We start from the raw sequence: 23,630 nt of genomic DNA, 5'->3' as shown, positions 1-23,630 counted from the left end.
CTAGATAGCATATTAAAAAGCAGAGACATTACTCTGTCAACAAAAGTCTGCCTAGTTAAGGCTATTGTTTTTCCAGTGGTCATGTGTGGATGTAAGAGTTGGATTATAAAGAAAGCTGAGTACTGAAGATTTGATGCTTTTGAACTGTGGTGTTGGAGAAGCCTCTTGAGAGTCCCTTAGACTGCAAGGAGATCCAACCAGTCCATCCTAAAGGAAATGAGTCCTGAGTATTCATTGGAAGGACAGATGCTGAAGCTGAAAGTCCAATACTTTGGCCATCTGATGTGAAGAACTGACTCATTGGAAAAGACCCTGGTGCTGGGGAAGATTGAAGCTGGGAGGTGAAGGGGATGACAGAGGATGGATAAGATGATTGGATGGCATCACCAACTCAATGGACACGAGTTTGAGTAAGCTCTGGGAGTTGGTGATGGACAGGGAAGCCTGGCTTGCTGCTGTCCATGGGGTTGCAAAGAGTCAGACATGACTGAGCGACTGAACTGAACTGAACTAGGAGATAGTGAAAGACTGGGAAGCCTAGCATGCTGAAGTCAATGGGATCTGCCGTGACCAAACAACAACTCAGAAATGAATATAGAACTATATTTAAATTTTATACAGAACCATAGGTTCCTTTTCCTCTGTTTCACTTATTTATGTTTGATTACAATATTTGTTTCATTGGAGACAAAATTCAGTAAAGTGTAATGGCATCACCAACTCAATGGACATGAGTTTTAGTGAAGGACAAGGAAGCATGGTGTGCTGCAGTCCATGGTGTCACAAAGGGATGGACACAACTTAGTGACTGAACAACAAAAACAATGAGTACATGCTAATCTACCAGGGACTCCCATTACTCTAAGCAGCTCTCACAACATTTTTAGCAGAAGTGTTTCCACTGGTGTCAGCTCTCTTCAGAGAGAGCTGTAATCTGTCTAATTTCCCACCTCTTCTACACTTCCTTCTGTTTTACCTTTCTCTTAAAATTACTCTACTTCGCTTTTTCTTTCTTTACTCTGACTTAGCTTCAGAACTGCAAACTTCTACGTTACAAATAGTATTGTTTTATAAGCTTCTTGGCCAGAAACTCTGGGCCACATCACGGCTCAGTCCCTAAGCAAGTCCTAATGGCCCATCACGGTCCCTGTGCTGTTGCTTCTCCTGCCCTACCAGACTGTTTCCACAGGGCTTTTACAGCACGGACTATATCCAGGTAAGCATTCACTGCAGTATCAGCAGCAAAGATAAGCTGTGGGTTGAAGTGCTGATTTTGCCAAACGTAGTTGGGAAGGAGCATTCCAGAGCACAGAGTGAAAGCGGTCTGGAGGAAGTCACTGAGAAGGGAGGACGGCAGAGCTAAATGCGGGCCGCAGAGAAAGGAACAGGCGTCACAGGTTGCAACGGTGTGAGAATGAGGCACCAAGTGAAAAAGACACTGCCTGACTCCTCCCTGCTCTGGGATACCTGAGCTTGTATCACTGGGTCTTATGAGTCAAAGTAAGGTTTTTGAAGGAAGAAAAGACAGATTTCAAGCTGGTCCAGGATGAAGGGTGGGCCAGGGGATACCTCCATTCTGTGAATGACCTACTTAAGCAGGCATCTGCCCCTGCCTCCGATTTTAATCACTTTCCCATCACACTCTCACTTCAGCCTTTACTCCAGGCTTCTTCCCTCTCCTTGACCTCTGGATGAATCTCCCTTAGCATTAACATTCATGTTGCAAATGAAATTGTCTCCTCTTTTTTGTTTTAATTTTTCAGCTCACCCCATCTCTGCTCCTAATACTATTCATTCATCCTTCCCTACGGTAATAGGAAGAAGATAAACAGGCAAAAACCTCTGCTTATTTTTCAAAAGCACTAATGATCAAGCAAAATGAGAATGGAGCCATCATTTAACACGGTTTTCACCAACTAACATCTCTATAGTAGGTCTGGGCATCTTCTCCCTACTCCTAACACATAAAGTATCTGGTTTTTGTAATGACAGTTCTTATACCTGGAGTGTACTATTCACCTAGTACCAACTTCTCAAGTCTACATTATTTTACCTTTCCTATAATGCTTCCTTTTATTACTTAAGTGTATCTTACTGAAATTGTATCACAAAATTCAGGAATGAGTGGTTGACTAATTGTTTTAACTACCCCTCTTATTCTTTCTTCCCCAGTGTGACAATAAATTTAAGACCAGGGACAAACTCTAATGAGTCTTTTGATTCTGATACTGGATGTCTGACTAGCATATTAACAGAATCATTTTGGTCCATTCTCCCAAGTCTTGACAGAGCCTCATCATTTACTATAAACCACAACTATAGCTTCTGTCTTATGAAATCTCTTTTCTCCATAATCCCCAAATCTGACTCAGTTAAAAGGGGAAAGTTTATTTTATAATCACAAAAACGGAGGTTTTTATAATTGCATTATTGAAAGCACTGTAAGAAAATAGTTCTTTCATCAGCTTGCCATGCTGTTTTTCTTATTTCCACATAGTCTTGCTCCACCTATATTACGCAATAAAAATGTGTGCGTAGTCAGTCTCCCGGTTCTAAACAACTGTTCTGAGCACCAATGTGAGACCTCACATCTAGGTTTATACCTTGATTTCTGGTCTGCAATGGTGCTATGCTAAGCTTATCGATAACAAAATTATGTTTTTGATATAAATACATTCAAACATTTAAAAAAATTCTGTATGACCTTCTTTTTTCCAATTAATTGATAAAAGGATGCCTGTGGGTCATTGATTATAGCCATAAGAAATATGCAAGAGAATTTTATTCTTTTTTGTAACATAAGATTTGTCAAAAGATGAATGGTAGCAATGTATTTCATGCATTGCCCATCCATGTTGGAGTCAAGCAGAGCACCAAGTAATTACCTGATTATGTATTCCCTTGGCCACCTGTTATAAAGTTTTCATGTGAAAATTAAATATTGGCATGTGGTAACATTTCAGTTTCACAATTGAGTTCTGCCTATGGAGATCTAAGTCACAAATCACTCCAGGTTTGGAAAGAAAATCTAGTTTTAATAGTTTTCTTGAGTAATCAAGAGTTTACATATTTTTATCTACTATCTGAACTGAAAACTTCAGATTCTGTTAATGTTTCCCTCTGAGTCTCCTACAGCTTTGAGGGAATAAGGGTTGTTGTTCATTTATCATATATTTAGTTTTTTACCTTTCTAATGAACATTTTGATTGTCTCATGCACATCAACAATTTAATATTTAGCCACGATCTTCAACTCAGGGGGTTAAAAAAGTTGTTCTACTCCAAGAAGATAAAGAAAAGGAAAGCTAGGCAATGCTGTTAATAAAATATATAAAAACTGAGTTTGGGGAAAAAACGTCCTCAGTGAAAGGAAAGATTAGACTGAGTATGCATCACTAGTTAGTTCAGAATTAGCCCTTCATTTTCCTTGGTAAATCATAAAAAGGTGAGCAATAAACAGAATGGGATATAATAAAAATAAATATGACAAACTATGCCAAACACGTGATTTTATTGACAGCTGACCTTAGGGTCAAATGCTGAAAATATTCTCATTTGTGCTTAGCAAGTATTTGGCTCTCAATAGTTGGCATTCAATCAAACCATGGGACATGATGGTGGAGGTTTCCAGCAATTTCATTTAAAAAATGGGGATTATCTCATTTGAGCTACACAGATATCTTAGAAGGGTAGAGTAAGCATTTCCTCCCTATTTCCAATTCAAAAGTAACATCACATGGATATTTGCCTCCTCAGTCATGATTGCAACAAATTTTACAATGGCACTGTTTAATTCATTATTTGGTTTATAGCTGTAATCTAGCATCTTTAGCTGTATCAAGGTGCCATCCCATTATTCTCTCACAAAGAAGGTAATATCACAATCAATAAAATTCAAATTATTCTGACTCTCCATCTGTTACATCATTAAAATACTGCTATGATCTTTGCGAAAATGTTCAGAGAAATGTATGAGACTCACTCAATGAAGTAGACTTCACCCTTCTCTGTATAAGCCATTTCCCAGTTGTCAGGCAATGGGTCTGAGTCCTCATTCTCCTCAGGTTTAGCTGGTTTCGCATCATCCATCTGCTCCTTCACCTCCTCAGGCTGGCTGTACACTGGTGCAGGATAAGGCTGGGAGGGTGTCTCCCCTGAGGCACCTACACTCTTGTCTTCAGGTTCACTGGATTCTACAAAAAAACAAGGGTACATGGTTAGTCATTCCAGCCACTGTACCTTCTGAGTGAGTATGGACTATGCTCACCAGGGAATGAGCTCTCTGAAAGCTAACAGAAAAAGCATAATTGCAACCTCCTCTGAAAATTATCAGTAGGCCTATCTGAGTTCCTCTTTCACTTATCATTCTAGTCTATTCTACAACTAATTAAACCTGATGACTAAATTGGAGGACCATATCATTATATAGGTGTGGTAGACAGAGCAATGAATCCCTAAGGATACCTGTGCCCTACACCCTGGAACATGTGATTGTTACCTTATGTAGCAAAATAAGATTTGCAGGATCAATTAAATGAAGGGCCTTGAGATTGGGAGATCATCTTCAATTATTCAGGTGGGCTTCCTGTAATGACAAGGGTCTTTACAAGTACAAGAAGAAAGCAGAAGAGGACTATAAGAGGGAGATATGACTATTGAACAGAAGCATTGGCCAAAGAAATGCATTGCTGCTGATTTTGAAGACACAAGGGGATCCAACACTAGCTAAGAAGTGCAGTTGACCTTTAGAAGCTGGCAAGCAAAATCATGGATTTTCTTTTAGAGTCTCTAGAAAATAAGTCTTTTAGAAATCTTGATTTAGCCCAGTGAGACCCATTTCAGACTTCTAACCTACAGAGCAGTATGATAAAAAAAAAAAAATACGCACTGCTTTAGGCCACTGTTGTTGTTCAATCACTAAGTCAGGTCGATTCTTTGCGACCCCATGGACTGTCCTCCCTGTCCTCCACCATCTCCCAGAGTTTGCTCAAAATCATGTCCATTGAGTTGGTGATGCTATCTAACCATCTCATCCTCTGCTGCTCCCTTCTCCTTTTGCCTTCAATCTTAAGCAACTAGATGTGTGGTAAATTCTTATGGCTGCGATAGAAACCTAATCCAACAGAGCAAAAACTAAAAGAAATGTACACTTTAAGAGAAACAATAAAATGATTGGAGGACCCAAGGATATCAGACGTTGAGACCCAAGGATATCAACTTGCAAACGATATGAGATCCAGAATGACGAACAGGAACACACGGAGAAAAAATTAAAATTCAATAAAAATAGACTAAAATTTACCTAAGATGAAGAGACATAGGAGTCTGCCAATCAAAATGGTTTACTGAATCTGAGGCCAAATTAATGAAGCATACATTTCACCTAAACACATCTACGTGAGATTTCCAAATTCCAATGTTAAAAAGCAACTTTACCAGCTTCCATACTGAAGAAACTTACCCCAAAAAAGAGGAATAGAAGATCATCAGACCTTTCACTTGTAATACTCGGAGCTCAAAGATAGTAAGATAATATCTGTAGTAACTTGAGGAAAAGAAAAGTATAGCAGCCCAAGAACTTTACCAAAATATTATTCATCTATACAAAAGAAAGTCACTCTTAAACATGCAGAAGTTCTGAATGCATATCACCCATGTATCCAACCCAAGTATTTCTCAGATGCTACCAGAAGACAGCATCTGATATATCACGATGATTAAATCAGAGTATAGGTCTCCAAGTAGGGAGAGATACGGAGATTTTTTTTTTTAATTTAGAAAAAATAAACCCTGTATAATATAGTTAGAAGAAGGATGATCATATTTCAGGAAACTTACAGTATTTTTTAAAGACAGATTCTTTAAAAAAAAGAAAATATTATATTGAAAATTCATTACTAGCATGTGTTTTAAATCTTACCTTTGGAAAGCTCAGGTTCAGAGAAATTTCCTGCAAGGTAAGAAGGCAGTTGGAAGAGAAGTCCAAAGGGCAAATATTTAGATTTCAGATATTCCTTGGTTCATTCAGGGATTCAGCACCACTATATTTAGGTTTCAGACAGGGCTGTGGTAGTGTACAAAGAGGGAAACCACAGAAACGATCAAGGGAGCCAAAAGCAGAGATGGTCTGTGGAATACTTTAGTTTGGAACTTTGGGAGGAATGTTTCCTGCAGAGTGGCTCCAAATTTCCATCAGGGTGTCAGAAATAAGTGGATGAATACATTTGGGAAGTACTACTCCGAAGACTTCCCTTAGACATGGGTATCACGCGGAAGTCCGAGTATGCTCTGGTGGAGACATGGAAAGTAGCTGAGAATAGAGAACCAATCCACCTGCAGTGAGGATCATATGACTTCTTCACAGCAGAAGGTGTCGTGGGGATGGCTTAACCCAGAAACTGGAAGGAGACACTACTAACATACAATCCCAGTGTGATGATAAGGCAGCCCTCTTGGAAACAGGAAATTCCACAACTGTATGGGAACCTAATTTATAACTATTAACATTAAAAAATATACAAATACATATATGGTCTGCCTCAGTAACCTGTTTGAGAAATATCCTCTACAAATAAAGGTGGTAGTATATAAAGATAATTAAATAATAAGGCTTACTCTACCAGTATATTTGTCTGTAGTAGCAAAGACCTGGAAATGATTTGGATGCCTATCAATGAGAAGATCATTAAATAAATTGTGGTTATCTTTACCATGGAAAATTATGTAGTGTAAAGACCTACAACCTGGAAAAGATGCCAATCATTATTGTTTAAAGAATAATCTAAGTTGAAGAATAATGCATGTACACTATTAATTCCATCTTTTAAAATAAGCAACACCAAGTTAGATACATGTATAATTTTGCTTATAATCATAAGACTAAAAACAAGATGGAAAGATGCATAATAGATTGTCAACTTTGAGTAACCCAAAGCAGTAAAATTGGATGGAAGTGGGAGATTATTTTTAACATACCTCTGCATTAGTTGGCTACTATTTTTATAATTTTAAAATTAATAAAAGCAATATAAGATGAGTAAACTAAAGTAGAATGTACTTATTATCTTAATCAACAGCTTGGATTAATTTTTTCCCTGTGTGTCTCAATCTCAGAGAGCAATATGAAGTATCTTTAGGAATTAGGAAGGATAAGAACATTTTACAAGTTTTTGTTGTTTCTTCTTTGTAAAAGAGGATTTTATGAAAACAATATATTCCTTAGTGATGTAATCTTCCACCTGATTCTCCATACAGATTTGACCTTTGTAAATTGTTCAGGAAAGAAACAGGAAGAGAAGGGACTCTTCTCTTTAGGTTCTTTGTTATACCTTATTACAACATGCAATTATCAATATAAGAAGCATACTGTTCTCAGGTACTTCCAAATGTCATGATGCATTTGCAAAGTGAAGATGCAAGGTCATGATCTGAACATATTCATTTATTCAATGTTCACTTAATATTTATTAAACACTCAGTTGGCGTCAGGCACCAAGGACAGAAAAGCAAACAAGAAAGACATGATCCCTGCTCTCACGGAACTTGAAATATGTCAAGATGTGCAGTCTTTAAGCAATTTTAAGTGTGATGAATGTTACCAAAGGGAAAGATGCGATCTCATGTATATGCATTTATCTAACCTTACATAATCAAGGAAAGCCCCTTTTCCAGTGTGCTAACAAATCTGAGACTAGAAAATGGAGTCAAGAGACTTCTTTCAGAGGAAGGTAAAGGAGAAAGAAACAGACAAGCAAGGAACGGACTGAGCCTTAGAAAGCATGCTCAGAATTTGGAACTGTACCTGGAGAGGAATGAGAAGGTACTGATGTGCCTTAATCAAGGGGATGACACAAGTAGATTTTCATTCTCCATAAAGATCCTCCTAGCTGTTCTTGGGGTTTGAAAGTATTAAGAGTAGATATTCACAGACCAGTGGGAGTTATTTTTTGTGATTGAGACAAGAGATGATGGTGTCAATGGCATGACTCTTCTATGAACTGAAAGATAAAATTAGAATGTAGATCTGATATGATTAAACAAATGTACAGGTAAGGACAAATAAGAAGTCACAGTAAACCCAAAGGGGGAAAGCAATTCACTGGGCTAAGCACCACGAGAGGAGCAGGAAGACTGTCAGGAGTGGGGAAACCAGTGGGTATAATTTTAGGCACAAGAGATAGAGGTTCATCTCAAACTCACAATGGAGATGTCAAGTCAGAGAGTTCTTAGGGAATTCACCAAATTTAAAAGACAACAGCACATGGCTAGACTGTGGGCCTCCCTTGTGGCTCAGCTGGTAAAGAATCTGCCTGCAATGCAGCAGACGTGGGTTCGATCCCTGGGTTGGGAAGATCCCCTGGAGAAGGGAAAGGCTACACACACTTCAGTATTCTGGCCTGGAGAATTCCATGGACTGCATAGTCCATGGGGTTGCAAACAGTTGGACACGACTGAGCGAACTTCGTTTTCACTTTCATGGCTAAAGTGTATTATAATTTAAACCACAGGAGTGAATGAAATTGCTAGAGAGACAGTTCAGGAAGTGGAAACAAGAATACCTCGAATAGCTAGCTGAGGAACTCCAACATTTAACAGTCAGTGAGAGAATGATCAGGAGAGAGCAGCCGGGGAAGTAACAAAAAACCCAGTTGATCTTGCCACACAAGCCAAGCAAAGGACAGTGAGGAGTAAACACTTATCTGTGGCCAGAACCTCTCAGCAGGCCAACAGAAAGATAAGCATGTAAAATCTAGCAGAATTAGTGATATAGAGGCCACTGGTGATATTAGCTACCAGATATGGGAGCGGTTATAGTGGAGTGGTAAGTGGGAAAGCCAAGTTGGAATGGATTAAGTGAACGAACAAAAAGAAAATACAGAATATCCTGACAGATACAGCCAAAGATTAGCTATGAACAACTCTGCTTTTTTCCTCATCTTGATAACTATATTTTCCAGAGAAACGTGAGACATCTCCTGAAAGGTGGGACTTCTCTGTAGCTCAAATGGTAAATAATCTGCCTGCAATGCAGGAGACCAGAGTTTGACTCCTGTGTTGGGAAGATCCTCTGAAGAAGGGAATGGAAATCCACTCCGCTATTCTTGCCTGGAGAGTTCCATGGACAGAGAAGCCTGGAGGGCTACAGTTCATGGGGTTGCAAAGAGTCACACACGACTGATTAACTAACGTACACACAGTAAAGCACTGATACTTGGTTCAGGTCACAGTTGCACTTAATCCCAGAAGGTCTTCAGTTCCCAGGAGGTCCCCCTTTTCACTCTGAAAAATGGAGATGTCACTAATTATATTTATTAATGTACCAGAGATCACTGAACCAAGTTCTCCCAGTTTAATTCATTTATTCACTCATTCCTTTATTCTTACCTAATCAATCAATTGTTATATTAGCAAACACGAATATCTACAGTGTGCAAGATATTTAACAAGAGTTTAATGAGGGAGAGTAAAAAGCTATTTTTATCAGGTTATTAAGAATTGGTTTGAGAGGGAAGTAATAAGCAGCACTTGTTTTATCTGAACAAAATAAGAGAAAAAAATGAATAAAGCAAATGGAGAATCACAACATTTCCAACATTTACTGCTCATAACGGCTAATCTAGGGATGCAGTTTATGGTGAGAGTCAAGGGCTTCTGGTGAAATGTAGCTTCTGGTGAAATGTAGAATCAAGCCAGTATGCCCAAGACAGTACTGAACTAGGGCAGGTTTCCCACACAGACCTAGAACCTGTTTCTGGAAGAGCCATGCAGAATATTCAGAGGGATTGAAAAAAAGCAGAGGAACTGGGCAAAGCAGGCTCAGAATTATCCTTCAAAGATATACCACTCCGAGAAGCCACTCTACCTCTTTTGGGCGGAATAAGTCAAGGAACTGGGAGAGTAAGTAGTACCCTCTTTGATATGCAAGCCAACATGAGGGGTGGAAAGGACATGTTTCCTCACAGGTACTACCACAGCGATTTAGGGAGGGATGCTCAACAGAGTACTACCACAGCGATTTAGGGAGGGATACGCAATGGCACAAAAGAGCCGCATAATATTAGGGAGGTGATAGGACACATGGAAACAAGAGCACCTGTGGCAGCTGTCGGAGAATCTCCATTATTTAACAGTCAGCAAAGAAAGAAACTGACATCATATTTCCTACCTTGTGTACCAGGAAAATTGCATTAATTCATTAATTAAGCATTTGTTGAGACCTTGCTAACTGCTAAGAACTAGGCTAGGCAGTGGGCAGTTAAGGAGACTGTGGTTCAAATTGTCTGCATTAGTTTGCTAGTCCTATGATAACACCATAGAACAAAATTGTATGACTTAATACAAATTTATTTTTACAGAAAACTTAGAACAAGTGTTCACCAGCAGGGCTATGCTCCCTCTGAAGGTGCTACAGGAGGGTCTGTTCCAGGCTTCTCTGCTGGCTTCTGATTATCTCCTGGTTTGTAGCAACATTAACTCCAGTCTTCATATGGTATGCTACCTGGATGCTTGTCTAATTTCCCTTTTTGAAGGACACTAGTCATCCTCAGTCAGGGGCCCACTCTACTGATCTACTATTTTATTAGGAGAACTAATAACTACTACTACTTAGTTAAGATAGCCACATCCTATTTCCAAATAGGAAATAAGTTCATTTTCTGTGATTTTGGTGGTTTGGACTTCAACATATGAATGTTAGAGCGGGTCGGGGGGTGGGGGTGGGGGACACAATCCAATTCATTAAACAGTATTTAGGCAGGTTTACCTCACAATCCACTGAACCAATATTTATCATGTCTAGGACTATAAATTATTGTTTCATGCTACATTACAATTATTTCCCTGCTTAATAAGGAGAGTAGAATTTAACTTCATTATATTTTAGATAATATGTCTTTCTTTTGTATGTGGCTTAATATTTAATAAAATCAGATATGTTGAGTATTATATAAGTAACTGAGAAAGTACCCATTAAGATCAGAATGGACTTTTAAAAAATAGACTTTACATTTTAGATCAATTTTAAGTTCACAGCAAAATTAAGAGAAAGGAACAGAAATCTCTAACACTCTCTGACCACACAAATGCATTATCTCCCCCATTACTAATCCTCCACAACATGGTACATTTTACAGCTGACAAAACTACAATGACACATCGCTATCACTCAAAGTCTATAGTTTACAATAGGGTTCACTCCTGGTGTTGTATATTTTATGCTGCTGCTAAGTCGCATCAGTCGTGTCTGACTCTGTGCGACCCCATAGATGGCAGCCCCCCAGGCTTCCCCATCCCTGGGATTCTCCAGGCAAGAACACTGGAGTGGGTTGCCATTTCCTTCTCCAATGCATGAAAGTGAAAAGTGAAAGTGAAGTTGCTCAGTAGTATCCAATTCTTAGTGACCCCATGGACTGCAGCCTACCAGGCTCCTCCATCCATGGGATTTTCCAGGCCAGAATACTGGAGTGGGGTGCCATTGCCTTCTCCATGTATATTTTATGAGTCTTAACAACTGTATAATGACACATAGCCACCACTGAAATATACAGGGTGGTTTGACTGCTCTAAAAATCCTCTGTGCTCTGCTTTCATCCGTCTCGCCCCTCTAACTCTTGGAAACCATTGATACTTTCACTGTCTCCATAGTTTAGCCTTTTCCAGAATGTTATATAGTGTACAGGACTTCCCTGGTGGCTCAGACGGTAAAGCATCTGACTACAATGTGGGAGACCCGGGTTTGATCCCTGGGTTGGGAAGATCCTCTGGAGAAGGAAATGGCAACCCACTCCAGTACTCTTGCCTGGAAAATCCCATGGACAGAGGAGCACGGTAGGCTACAGTCCATGGGGCTGCAAAGAGTCGGACACGACTGAGCGACTTTACTCACTCACTTACTCACTCACTCATAGTGTATAGAGTTGTTCCAGATTGGCTTCTTTCATTTAGTAAAACACATTTAAGCCTGCTTGATGTCTTTTAATAGTTTTATAGTTCATTTACTTTCAGCACTAAATAATATTTCATTGTCTGGATATATCACCATAATAAACTTTTAGTAATTAGGGATGGGAAAGAACAGATTTTACCAAGGCGTATGAGCAGCCATTCTTGCTAACATTCTTACCCTCTCATGAAGTTTAGCTTAAAATTATATGTGTGCAAATGTGCCTTAACACAGATCTCATATGTGTCAAATCTATGACTTGAGAAACCTTAGACTATTTACATTCTGACTAAGGAGAAAGAGGCAAATAACCCCATGCATGTTTTTCTTTCATAGTGGTTTGAAAGTATTTCTTGATTAGAAAGTGGTCATATAGAAATGGCCTTTTAAACCTCCATCACACTTTTCTTAGCATGGTTTTATGGTTAAATCCAAACATGAATTTTTTGGATATGTAAATGAATTTCCCCCAAGACACTTGCTGCTCAAGTGAACAGACTTTATCAAACACTGGCAGTTTTGAGCATTTCATTTTGAGTTTCTAGGTCCATTAGATGCCTTGCAAACCAGAGGAGGGGTTTATTTTTGCCCTGACAATATAAACAAAAATCATTTCAATAAAGAATGAATATTTATTTTTAGAGAATGACAATAATCAAAAAAAATTTCCCTTTGACTAGGACTGTTGTATTTCCTAGAAATTCTGTCGAAACTTTGAGATAAGGATAGGTGTTGATAATATACAGTCTTAAAAACAATGACCTATAAAAAACAAGATTTATGTATAATTGTATTTCTGTGAAGAATTAAATATAATTTCTTTGGATTCAGCAAAAATTTCCTTCTTCCCATAAAATATTCAGAAGAGCTCAAAGATCTGTACACAGTATAGGGACTAAAAACATTTAATGGGAAGAGTTAAATGAATGCATTTTTGCACTCAGTACAGTTCACATAAATTCTATAGTTCTGGTCCAGTCGAAGGTTTTGATATTACATATGTATAGTAGTCGTTCCATTTACTTACATGGTTATTGCTCTAGCAGTATCTAACACATTGCCTTTAGGATGCAAGGCTAACAATAAATCAGAATACCATGGCTTTGAATGTCCCTACTGAGTTTTATTAAAGGATAATCAGAAACCAAGATAAAACATTTCATGAAGATTGCCTATTTTATACCTTATCCATATTTTCATTTGACATGGTCTGTGCATATAGTTAATGTTAAGCTTTCTGTAATTGCCTTCCTTTGAAATAAGGGAACATAATACTTCAAAGCCAGATAGGAAATTGTTGATTTTATTTCTTTTCTATTCAGTCATAAAATGTGAATTTTCAAAACTTGCTATACCCTGTGAGATAGCTCTATGATTTATATTTTTAATGGCTCTGTGACAAATTTTAATAAATCTAATAACTTTTTTCTTTTGTCTTTATGTTATTTTTAGGAAATAAGCATCGTTAGAGGACATTTAATGGGAAAAAATGGTTGAGGAACATATTTGTAGCTTATAAGGAAAGAGAATAGGAATAATTTGAGATTATTTTTTTCTTTTTGTTTAACTGTTCTCAGATAGCAATAAACACTCCACAAGGAGCAGTAGAATATAATTGCTAAGGCTGGTGTCTTAGCAATTGGGTTTTGAATCTGTTCTTCTCGGTGTGCTGTTGGGCAAGTCATTTAACTCACTCTGTGCCTGCCTCAATTTCCTTAAGTGGAGTAACATTACATTACATAAGGATTAGATAAGACATGTATATATATTGTGTAGAACAGTAAACTACCAGAACATAGTAGGTGCTCAGTAAATGTTATATATTTTTTATATGTGAGTTATACTACACAGAACACTAAATAAACTGTAGAGTTCAATCATTCAAGCAACTTAAATGTTTTCTCCTCATAGAAACAAGAAGTATGGTCAATTTCATATGATTTTTAAGACAGGTGTTTCAAAAAACAATGCAATTTCTTAACAAAGAAAGATACACATAAAGCTAATGTATCTTCTTTAAAAGGTGTGTGCACAAATTGAGCTTTTCTTCTTCAGTCGAAACTTGCTATGGTATTAACTCATTTAAAGGAGGGAAAATAATCTTCAGAAATCACACATTTTTCCCAAGTTCTGTATGTTTTCCTGCAGAGTTCTACATTGGATTTTGCTGGGTGCCAGGGACTGCTACTGAGCTATAAACTTGGCTTTCGTACCTTTGAGGGTACTGATTAAAATCATAGTCAGAGACACAGCTCTTCTCTTTTATATTAGTCCAAGGCTTTCTCCTAATATAGACTCAAGGTAAGCTTGGTTTTCAAATCTAATAGACAGCTCTAGACGCTTGTTCACTTTGGTAGCACTATGGTAGTGACCACAGAGGTGAAAGTGGTGGGGCTTGAAGATTTTCCTTACTTTCCTGCAAACTTGGCAGTCTCATCAAAAAGCATGTCTGTTAGGTTGATATAAAGACTTATTGTATTGTCGTAACGGTAGGATGGAGTGGAGGCTGTCATAACATGCTTGCTCTACTGCTAGAAGCTGAAGTTTTTGGAATTTGAAATATAGGCACTTGTAAATAAATGAATATTTTAGGGTTGACTCTTGAACAGGAGAAAAATATCATTGTAATTGATTTTTCATATGGCCATACTATAGATTATTTTCCAGTGTGAAAATGGAGGACATTCTGCTTTCAGAAAGGAAGCTGTCACGCAGTGGCCACCTGCATTCTATGCAGCCAGCTGATTGAAATAAGTCAATGTCCTAGCATACTGCTCAAACAGCGCTCCTGTCAATTTTCTTTGCTTTTCCTAACCTTCTCAAATGAGAAGAGGTATTATAATATGGGTGCCAAAATATTTGCACATTGAATGATTAGTGAATATTAACTCATCATTTAGGGAAAAAAATTACTTTTTTGATGTAGTAAAACATACACTGGGACCAAATCCAAAAGTACAGAGAAGAAAAAAAGTGCAAAGCTGTTTCTATCCCGTTTCTACTCCCAGTGCTCCAGCAATCCTATAAGCAAAGGTGGTAATATTTTCTGCTCTTTCTGAGGTGTTTCTATGCACACTGATTACTGACTTGTAGTTGGTATTTTTCTGATTCCTTAGTTCTCCTAAAATATCTCTAAGTTCTAAAAACAAAGCACTATAATTTCTTTTTATGTATGGTATGAGAATGAGGAAGGGTGGCCCTTAAACACTGTGGCAATTTTAAAGGTGTATTTTTTCCTGATATTTTAACTAATATTTAATATTTGAGAATATGAAAGAAAGACAAGCCTAGAATAAACTAGAATTAGGGAAAGTTAGGGTATGAGTAACTATGCTGCTGATTTTTGAGATGATATATCAACTGAGGGAGCAGGAATGCCCAACCTGATTACTTTGTACTGGTAATATCTGTAACCAAATTGGATCTCATTTACTTAGGAGGCCAGTCAGGGAAATATGAATTAATAAGAAAGCATATTCAATATCTCAAAATTATTTTTCATTTACATCTATAATCCAAAATTAGTTACACATTCTTTGGAATACTAAAAGACCAATATGAGGAATTATGAAAATAGAAAAATGCAAGGTGTATGAATGGAAGCTGACAGGAAAAATTTGGGTGTATAAAAAGCTAAATTGGGAAGAATTACTAAAAAGATTAGCAGAGGGAATTACTTTTCATTGACAAGGAAGAAGAAGTGCTGCCATAATTAGTATATATTCTTCTTTTTAATTTTTAACATTTTAATAAAAGCAGACTGGAATAATGGCAATAAAATGAATCTTCACATCTTTGAAACTATATGTGCTGTATGATTTTCATAATGCAATGAATTCTGAAGATATTTATCATATAGAAACAAGCACCCCAAATCTTCAACCAACTTTGGGCTGAGAGAAGTTGACACAAGTACTGAAAATATTCAAAGACCAAAACAAGATATGAACTAAAATATAGGACTTGTATGTACAATAATTTTCAGATCTTTCAACATTCTGACAAAAATCAGCAAATTAGTACTGCATGAAGCATCACTTTCTGAAGTTTAAGGAACATCAAAGGGGCTGAAAGAAAAGGCAGAAGATTTTATTCAACCTTGATCTTGATAATTCAGGTGTCATTCTTTGGGGCCAAATTGGAGTCAAGGTATTGTTTCATGAGAACAAGAAGTCAATTAGAAAATAAAAGATAAAGGTGCTATCCCTTTATCCCTGAGTGCTCAGTGAGACCTTATCCAGAGACCTTCCCTCTTCAAAGTCAAAGAGCAGCCTTTAGTCAGAAATAACTAGAGCAACTTTTGTCTGACAATAAAGTAGCTAAGATTCCACACTGAATTGATAAACATATCCATGAGGAGAAATATGAGATAAGAAAATAGACTACAGGGTGAATATCAAACCTAGAGAGAATGGAAGACCATGACTAGAAAGAAGCTTAGACTCTAACAATGCTTGGAGAACCTAAAGACACAAACGTTTCAGCTAGTCTGTAGGCTTTCTGTGTGTGCTTTACAAACCCCAGTGTGACCTTGGTTGTTCCTGCTGTGCATTCCTCCTTCATGTATCAAATCTCTCTCTCATGTGCATCACATAAACACTCAGAGAAGCAGGAAAAAACTCCACAAAAGGTTGAGTGTAAAGATTCCAAAATTGCTTAATCAGTCTTTGGGCATGAAGAGGTTCAAATGGTACTTCCTTTTCAGTTTAATCACAAAGTGAGTCTGCCTTGATTTAAAATGACATCCCTGAAATTAATCATGATTTCATGTTTGTTTACAGTGGTACAGTTACAGTTACTACTAGTTCATAGCTACAGACTCTAAAGAGATTATCTTGTTACTTTATAATCATATGTGGATACTTGGAGCATTTTACAATTAGGGCAGCTTTCACGTTCAAATAATCATTTAAGAAAAGATTTATTAATAAATGGAATATCTAATTTTTGAAAATTAACTTTTTAAAACAGCTCCAGAAATCTGCCCCTCCAGTGGGGAGATAAACCAGTACTATGTTTGGGAACAAAATAATACAATTAAACCTCCCTTGCAAAAAAAAAAAAAAAAAAAGAGGGAGAGAGATAAAGATCTGAGTGGATACACACATCACAGTCTCTGTGAACCCACACAAAAATAAGCAGGGCATAGGCGTTGGGGTGGTTTCAGAGTGCACCATTATTCACAGGAAAACAGCGAGATTCACCACGGAGGACATAATTCTTTTGAGAGTGACAGGACCTCATTCACAGAACCAGGACTGATGGTGCATGCACAGTCAGCGTGCCAAGCGGCACAGGACCTGGATGCGGGTCCCTAATGGTGAACTGAGATCATTGCTCAGGACACTCAGTGATCACATAAGGGACACTCTGTTTGCTCTCTGGGAGACGCAGTTCATTTGCACTAATTGCAGGCTTGGGGGCCTGGAGAAGGCAGCTCTGTGTACACATACTGTATTCCCTTTGTTGGTGAAGGTAGCTCTCACGGGCCCTGTTCCTCCTGGCATTGTAAATGTGTGTGTATTAACAGAGAGACTTAGCTGCCTTTAAAATATATGTGCATTTCTAATTCTTTGCACTAGGCTTACTAATCACTGGTGAGGGGAAGCTACAATATAATAGTGAATTACTCTCCGGAAAAGTTGAGCAGATAATTCATGAAATAAAAGAAATCCAGGAAAGCCTAACCCAATTAGGCCTAACCCAAGCCAAACCCTACTGTTTATAGGACTTGTTTTTCTTCAGAAAAGTTTCACTGAAAAAAAAAAAAAAGTTCTATCTACTGATCTATTAAGCACCTATCATTTTCACAGTTACAAAGATTGACTAATTCTCATCTCTAAGAATGTGTCTTTTAAAATATACTACTTTCTTTTGTTCAAACAACTTTTGAAGAAATGTAAGATCATGAATCCTCATATCTTTCAAACTTAGAAACACTGCATGTTGAAGACACTGAACGGTGGAAAACGAGCATAAAATAAATCTAATCATGTTGCTATAGTGAAGCTTCGACATTCTCAAGAGGTTTGGTTGACTGGAAAAATAAATATTTACCAAGAATTTGAAATAATTAATTATACATACTAATCACTAACACAGGCAAACAAAAAAGTAGACATAATCCTTGTCCTGGTAACATTTACAATTTATGAGGGAATCACAGATATGCACATTGTGAAAAGTTACCTACAAGGACCAGGTTAACTAGCATCTCCTAAATGAATGAGAAGTGTAAGCTGGACTTCAATAATTCAGAAAGGGACAGTCTCAGTTTTTCATTACAAGAGTCAACAAATGATTACCAGAGAACATAAACATTGGATTGAATTGTGAATAGAAGAATAGTATGTTTGAATGTGGGAAAGCCTTGTCAGATAGGTGAAGGTGTTTTCTGAGTATAAGATGCAGATGAGAGAAGGCAGCGGGGGGGACCAAAGATAACAGGTGTTGTAGTCAAGTGTGGGAGGATCTAGGCTGTCCAAAGAGTTTGAAGGACGAGAAACAGAAGCTCATCCAAGTTTTGAGAAGGATATGTAACCAAATGCTGGTTTGAAGCCTTTTAATTGATTGAACAGGGAAATTGACAGGAAAGGAGCCTATGGGACAGGAGGTCAGTTAGGTGACATGTGAGTGCATGCTAGTCCCTTCAGTTGTCAGACTCTCTGCGACACCATGGACTAGGCTCCTCTGTCTATGAAATTCTCCAGGCGAGGAGACTGGAGTGAGGTGCCATTTCTTCTCCAGGGGATCTTCCTAACCCAGGGATCTAATTCATGTCTCTTATATCTCCTGAACTGACAGGCGGGTTCTTTACTATTAGTGCCACCTGGGAAGCCCAAGTTAGGTGACTGTGTTCCCCAAATGAGGGGATAAGGCAGTGATCTAAGGAAGGCTAAGGAAGGCATAGATAAAAGCTAAAGGCCAAGTGATCTTATTATTTTTTTTAATCTAATAATGCATATCCAGGAAGTGGGAGAAAAGTATCAGACTCTGAACTATCTGGGTGAGAGGCAGATTTAGAGAAAACTGATAAGATGCTTTGTGAGTTGGCTTGCTTGTTTGTTTTTAGGAGAAGAGTTTAAAGTGGAATTTTGTATTTAAGTTGCTGAAGCAATACCTGGGGAGGGAGGTGTGTGTAGTCCATGGGCATTAGTTAGAATTATGGCCCTGGAACACAAGGGAGAAATGAAGGCTGCAGATAAATCTAAGTATTTGAAGCCACAGGGCTGAATATCACCTCCACCAAGATAAAGATGTTTGAACATAAGGTGAGGTTGATGGCAAGGGAAGGTTTTCTGAGCATATGAGTTTTAAATAGCATTTTAAAGACAAATTCTCCTAGATGATTTAAGGATGTATCATCCTTGCAAGCATTAGAGCTAATGTCACTTCCATGAACTTTTTGAAGGACAAATATAATGGAATACAATGTAGATGGAGTATACTTAACAACAGGACTGTGATTTACCTCACAGAGGTCAGGAGTCATTTTGTCCTCAGCGTAGTTAACAACACAGGGAAATATGGTGGAGTGGAAAAGGACGAGTTCAGGTTTCCCTGGGTTCAGAGTTCAACTCTGCTATCATCAGCTTACTAAAGTACTTTAAGGTAAATTTCAGCATCTCACTTCTTAAGCAAATATACTGTGATTATGGGACTAGAGATAACATATATCCCATATAGCTTGTACATAGTACGCATTCACTAAAGGAAAGTTGTCATTATTTATTTTATTTTTGTAATGTTTATTACTTACAAGGATAAAACTACATTTCTAAGGGTAGAACTACACTGATTTCCATTACCAAAGTGACATATCAGAAAAAGAAACATTTCTGTAATGTAATTTTGAATAAATAGAGGGAAACTAGAATAAAATAAATATTCACATATGTGAATATTCATTGATGTTAGTAAAACTTAATTGACTGATTATCTATTTAAAAGTGGTCATTGACTTTATATACATATGATATGAGAGCAAAAGAAATATAATTCTACAAACTACATTTCAAAGGAGTAAAGATCAAGACAATGAGTAATAGGTATAAACTGAGGACTCTAAAACCTTTATGTCCACAGTGAAAACGGTTCACTTTGGTGAAGTATATAAGGGGTTAAAGACTAGTAGGTTTGGTACTTAATTGCTGTTGCTGTTGTTTAATCACTAAGTCATGTCTAAATCTTTGCCACCCCATGAACTGTAGCCTGCCAGGCTCCTCTGGATCCCCTGGAGGAGGAAATGGTAAACCACTCCAGTATGCTTGCTGGGATAATCCCATAGATAGAGAAGCCCGGAAGGCTACAGTTCATGGGACTTGCAAAGAGTCAGACATACATATATAACGAATATTATATATATATATAAAACTAGAAATATTTTATATCCAGAGAAGGAAATGAGTTGCCTTTTACATGATTTACAGAAATGAAAAAAAAAAAGAAGAATCACTTAGTAGGTAAAAACTTATAATTCCTTCTTTAAAGATGTTCAAGTAAAATGGTCATGCAGAGAAGAAGCCAATTCTGACTCCATGTTGGAATTGTTTGACTTGCTTTTCATTACTTTTTTTATTATAATCATACAGAATGATCTGTCTCAAGAGAATACTGCTCCTCTGCCTGACTGTTTAAACTAAAGTGTCTTTGTTCAACCCCGTCCACCTGTGGATGGCAGGAAGGAAGAAATTAACACATCCCCTGCCTGAGGCTTGTCATTCTGGGAGATGTTTGCAATATTTCGCATAACAACTATAAATATCTATGCACCCAACATAGGAGCACCTCAATACATAAGACAAACATTAACAGACATAAAAGCAGAAATTGACAGTAACACAATAATAGTAGGAGACTTTAACACCCCACTCACACCAATGGACAGATCATCAAAACAGAAAATTAATAAGAAAACACAAGTCTTAAATGACATATTAAGAGATGGATCTCACTGATGTCTTCTGGACATTCCATCCAAAAGCAGAAGAATACATCTTCATCTCAAGGGCACATGGAACATTCTCCAGGATAGACCTGGAGATTTGTGACCTGATTTGGGTCACAAATCAAACCTCAGTAAACTTAAGAAAACTGAAATTGTATCGAGCATCTTCTCTGACCACAATGCTATGAGCCTAGATATCAATTACAGGAAAAAAAACTGTAAGAAACATAAACACATGGAGATTAAACAACACATTTCTCATAACCAACAGGTTACTGAAGAAATCAAAAGGGAAATCAAAGAAACAAATGACAATGAAAACACGACAACTCAAAACCTATGGGATGCAGCAAAAGCAGTTCTAAGAGGGAAGTTTATAGCAATACGATCCTACCTAAAGAAACAATAAAAACATTGAATAGACAACCTAACTTTATACCTAAAACTACTGGAAAAATAATAAGAAAAAAACCCCCAAAGTTAGTAAAAGGAAGAAATCATAAAGATCTGGGCAGAAAGAAAATGAAAGAAACAATAGTAAAGATTAATAAAACTAAAAGTTGGTTCTTTGAGAAGATAAACAAAATCAACAGACCTTTAGCCCGACTCATCAAGAACAAAAGAGAGATGAACCAAATCAACAAAATTAGAAATGAAAAAGGAGAGGTTACAACAGACAATGCAGAAATACAGAGGATTATAGAGACTATTATGAAAAACTATATGGCAATAAAATGGATAACCTGGAAAAGAAACAGACAGATTCATAGAAAAGTTTAATCTTCTAAGACCAACCCAGGAAGAAATAGAAATTATGAACAACTCAGTTACAAGCACTGAAATTGAAGCTGTGATAAAAAATCTCCCAAAAAACAAATCCCCAGGACCAGATGGCTTCACAGGAGAATTTCATCAAACTTTTAGAAGAGCTAATGCCTATCCTTCTAAAATTCTTTCAAAAGAGTATAGAGGAAGGAACACTTCCAAACTCATTCTACAAGGCCACCATCATGACACCAAAACCAGACAAAGAAAACACAAAAACTTTCCTTCCTGAGAAGGAAAATGAAACACTTGATCACGATTGTTCTCTATTCCTAACTTTAAAACTATGCAGCTTGGGAAGATCTAATGGATACCCCATTAGACAATCCTGACATGGAAATATTTACAGATGGCAGTTCTTTTGTTCAGGATGGAAAGCGTAAAGCAGGTTATGCCGTGGCGACTGCTGAACAGATTTTGGAAGCAAAATCTCTCCCCATCTGGATTACAACGAAGTGGGAAGTATCCTGGAGAGGACTGGGAAACTGATTTTACTCATATGCCAAAAGCTAATGGATATTCTTGCTTACAAGTTTGGGTAGATACTTTTATTGGATGGATTGAGGCTTTTCTCTGTCACAGTGAACAGGCTAAGGAGGTTATAAAGATTTTCTTCATGAATGGAAGGCTTCCAGTGGTGGACATCTCCACTTCAAGGAAAGGACTTTCTCCAAGTCTGTGAATACTTTCAAAAACAATCACATGCGATGCCTCTTCTTCATCTGATGACATCTACCAACCCTAAAATGGACTGGTGCAATACGTTGCACTTTAACTATGGACTTAATGTGTCTTTTAATTTTGATTTTAACTTGTTTTAATGACTATGTTGCCTTACATCTGTAACTGTGTAACTAAATTTGTTTCTAGCCGCATGAAAGTTTTTAAGTTACAAAAGGTTGCTCAAACTCCTGCTACTGCTGCACCTTCCTCCAACTACTATTTGGGGCCCCTGGATCAGATATCCTCAATAGGATTAGGTGAATATGTTGCCTCGCCAATTTAGGGACAACGCCCCTTCTCAGCTCGGAAGCAGTTATGGAACGAGAATGATGCCCCTTTTCCCTAGGCAACAAAGTTCTCCTAAAAGAAAAGGGGGGAATGAGAGAGTCATTTTCTAGGCAGGTTGATAAGAAGGCTAGGGGTCCCCAAGGAGAGAGGGGTCTGGAATTCTCAAGGAGGGAGAAAGGACAAACTTTTTCCTTCTCTACATTCCTTAGGATTATAGAACAACAATGTATTCTGCCTGAGGACAGTCTCTGGATTAAACCTTTTGGCTAATTCTGTAAATTATGGGAGTAGACCTGCTCTTTACAAGGATTATATAACAACAATGTATTCTGTCTGAGGACAGTCTCTGGATTAAACTTTCTGGCTAATTCTGTTATCTTAAAACGTAAATTATGGGAGTAGGTCTGGTGAGGTCTTTACAACATCCAGACATTCTTTGGATTTACTGGAGAGTATATAACTTCATTGCTAACACTAACAAGCGGGTACTCTTTCTACCCCCTTCTGATGCCTATGTCAGAAGCTTTCTCTATCTCCTTTATACTTTAATAAAACTTTATTACACACACACACACACAAGAAAGAAAACTATAGGCCAATATCACTGATGAACATAGATAAAAAAATCTTCAACAAAATTTTAGCAAACAGAATTCAGCAACACATCAAAAAGCTCATACACCATGATCAAGTTGGGTTTATTCCAGGAATGCAAGGATTCTTCAGTATATGCAAATCAGTCAATGTGATATACCATATTAACAAACAGAAAAATAAAAACCCTATGATACTCTCAATAGATACAGAAAAAGCCTTTGACAAAATTCAGCACCCATTTATGATTAAAACTCTTCAAAAAATGGGCACAGAAGGAAACTACCTTAACATTATAAAGGCCATATATGAT

General features: G+C 37.5%; 1 protein-coding gene across 3 annotated transcripts in view; it reads right to left on the bottom strand.

Moving 5' to 3' along the window:
- MAGI2 (membrane associated guanylate kinase, WW and PDZ domain containing 2) overlaps positions 1-23,630 on the bottom strand; it is a 1,500,648-nt gene that overhangs the window by 515,219 nt on the left and 961,799 nt on the right. For all 3 annotated transcript variants that reach the window (XM_069587784.1, XM_069587786.1, XM_069587785.1), the window contains exon 5: positions 3,982-4,192. In XM_069587784.1, the coding sequence (XP_069443885.1) occupies positions 3,982-4,192 (211 nt within the window). The remainder of the gene's footprint in view (positions 1-3,981; positions 4,193-23,630) is intronic.

Source organism: Ovis canadensis, chromosome 4 (genome assembly GCF_042477335.2).
Source record: "Ovis canadensis isolate MfBH-ARS-UI-01 breed Bighorn chromosome 4, ARS-UI_OviCan_v2, whole genome shotgun sequence".
Classification (NCBI taxonomy): domain Eukaryota; kingdom Metazoa; phylum Chordata; class Mammalia; order Artiodactyla; family Bovidae; genus Ovis; species Ovis canadensis.
Note: the sequence above shows the minus strand (reverse complement) of the source record. Positions and strands in the feature narration are given on the sequence as shown.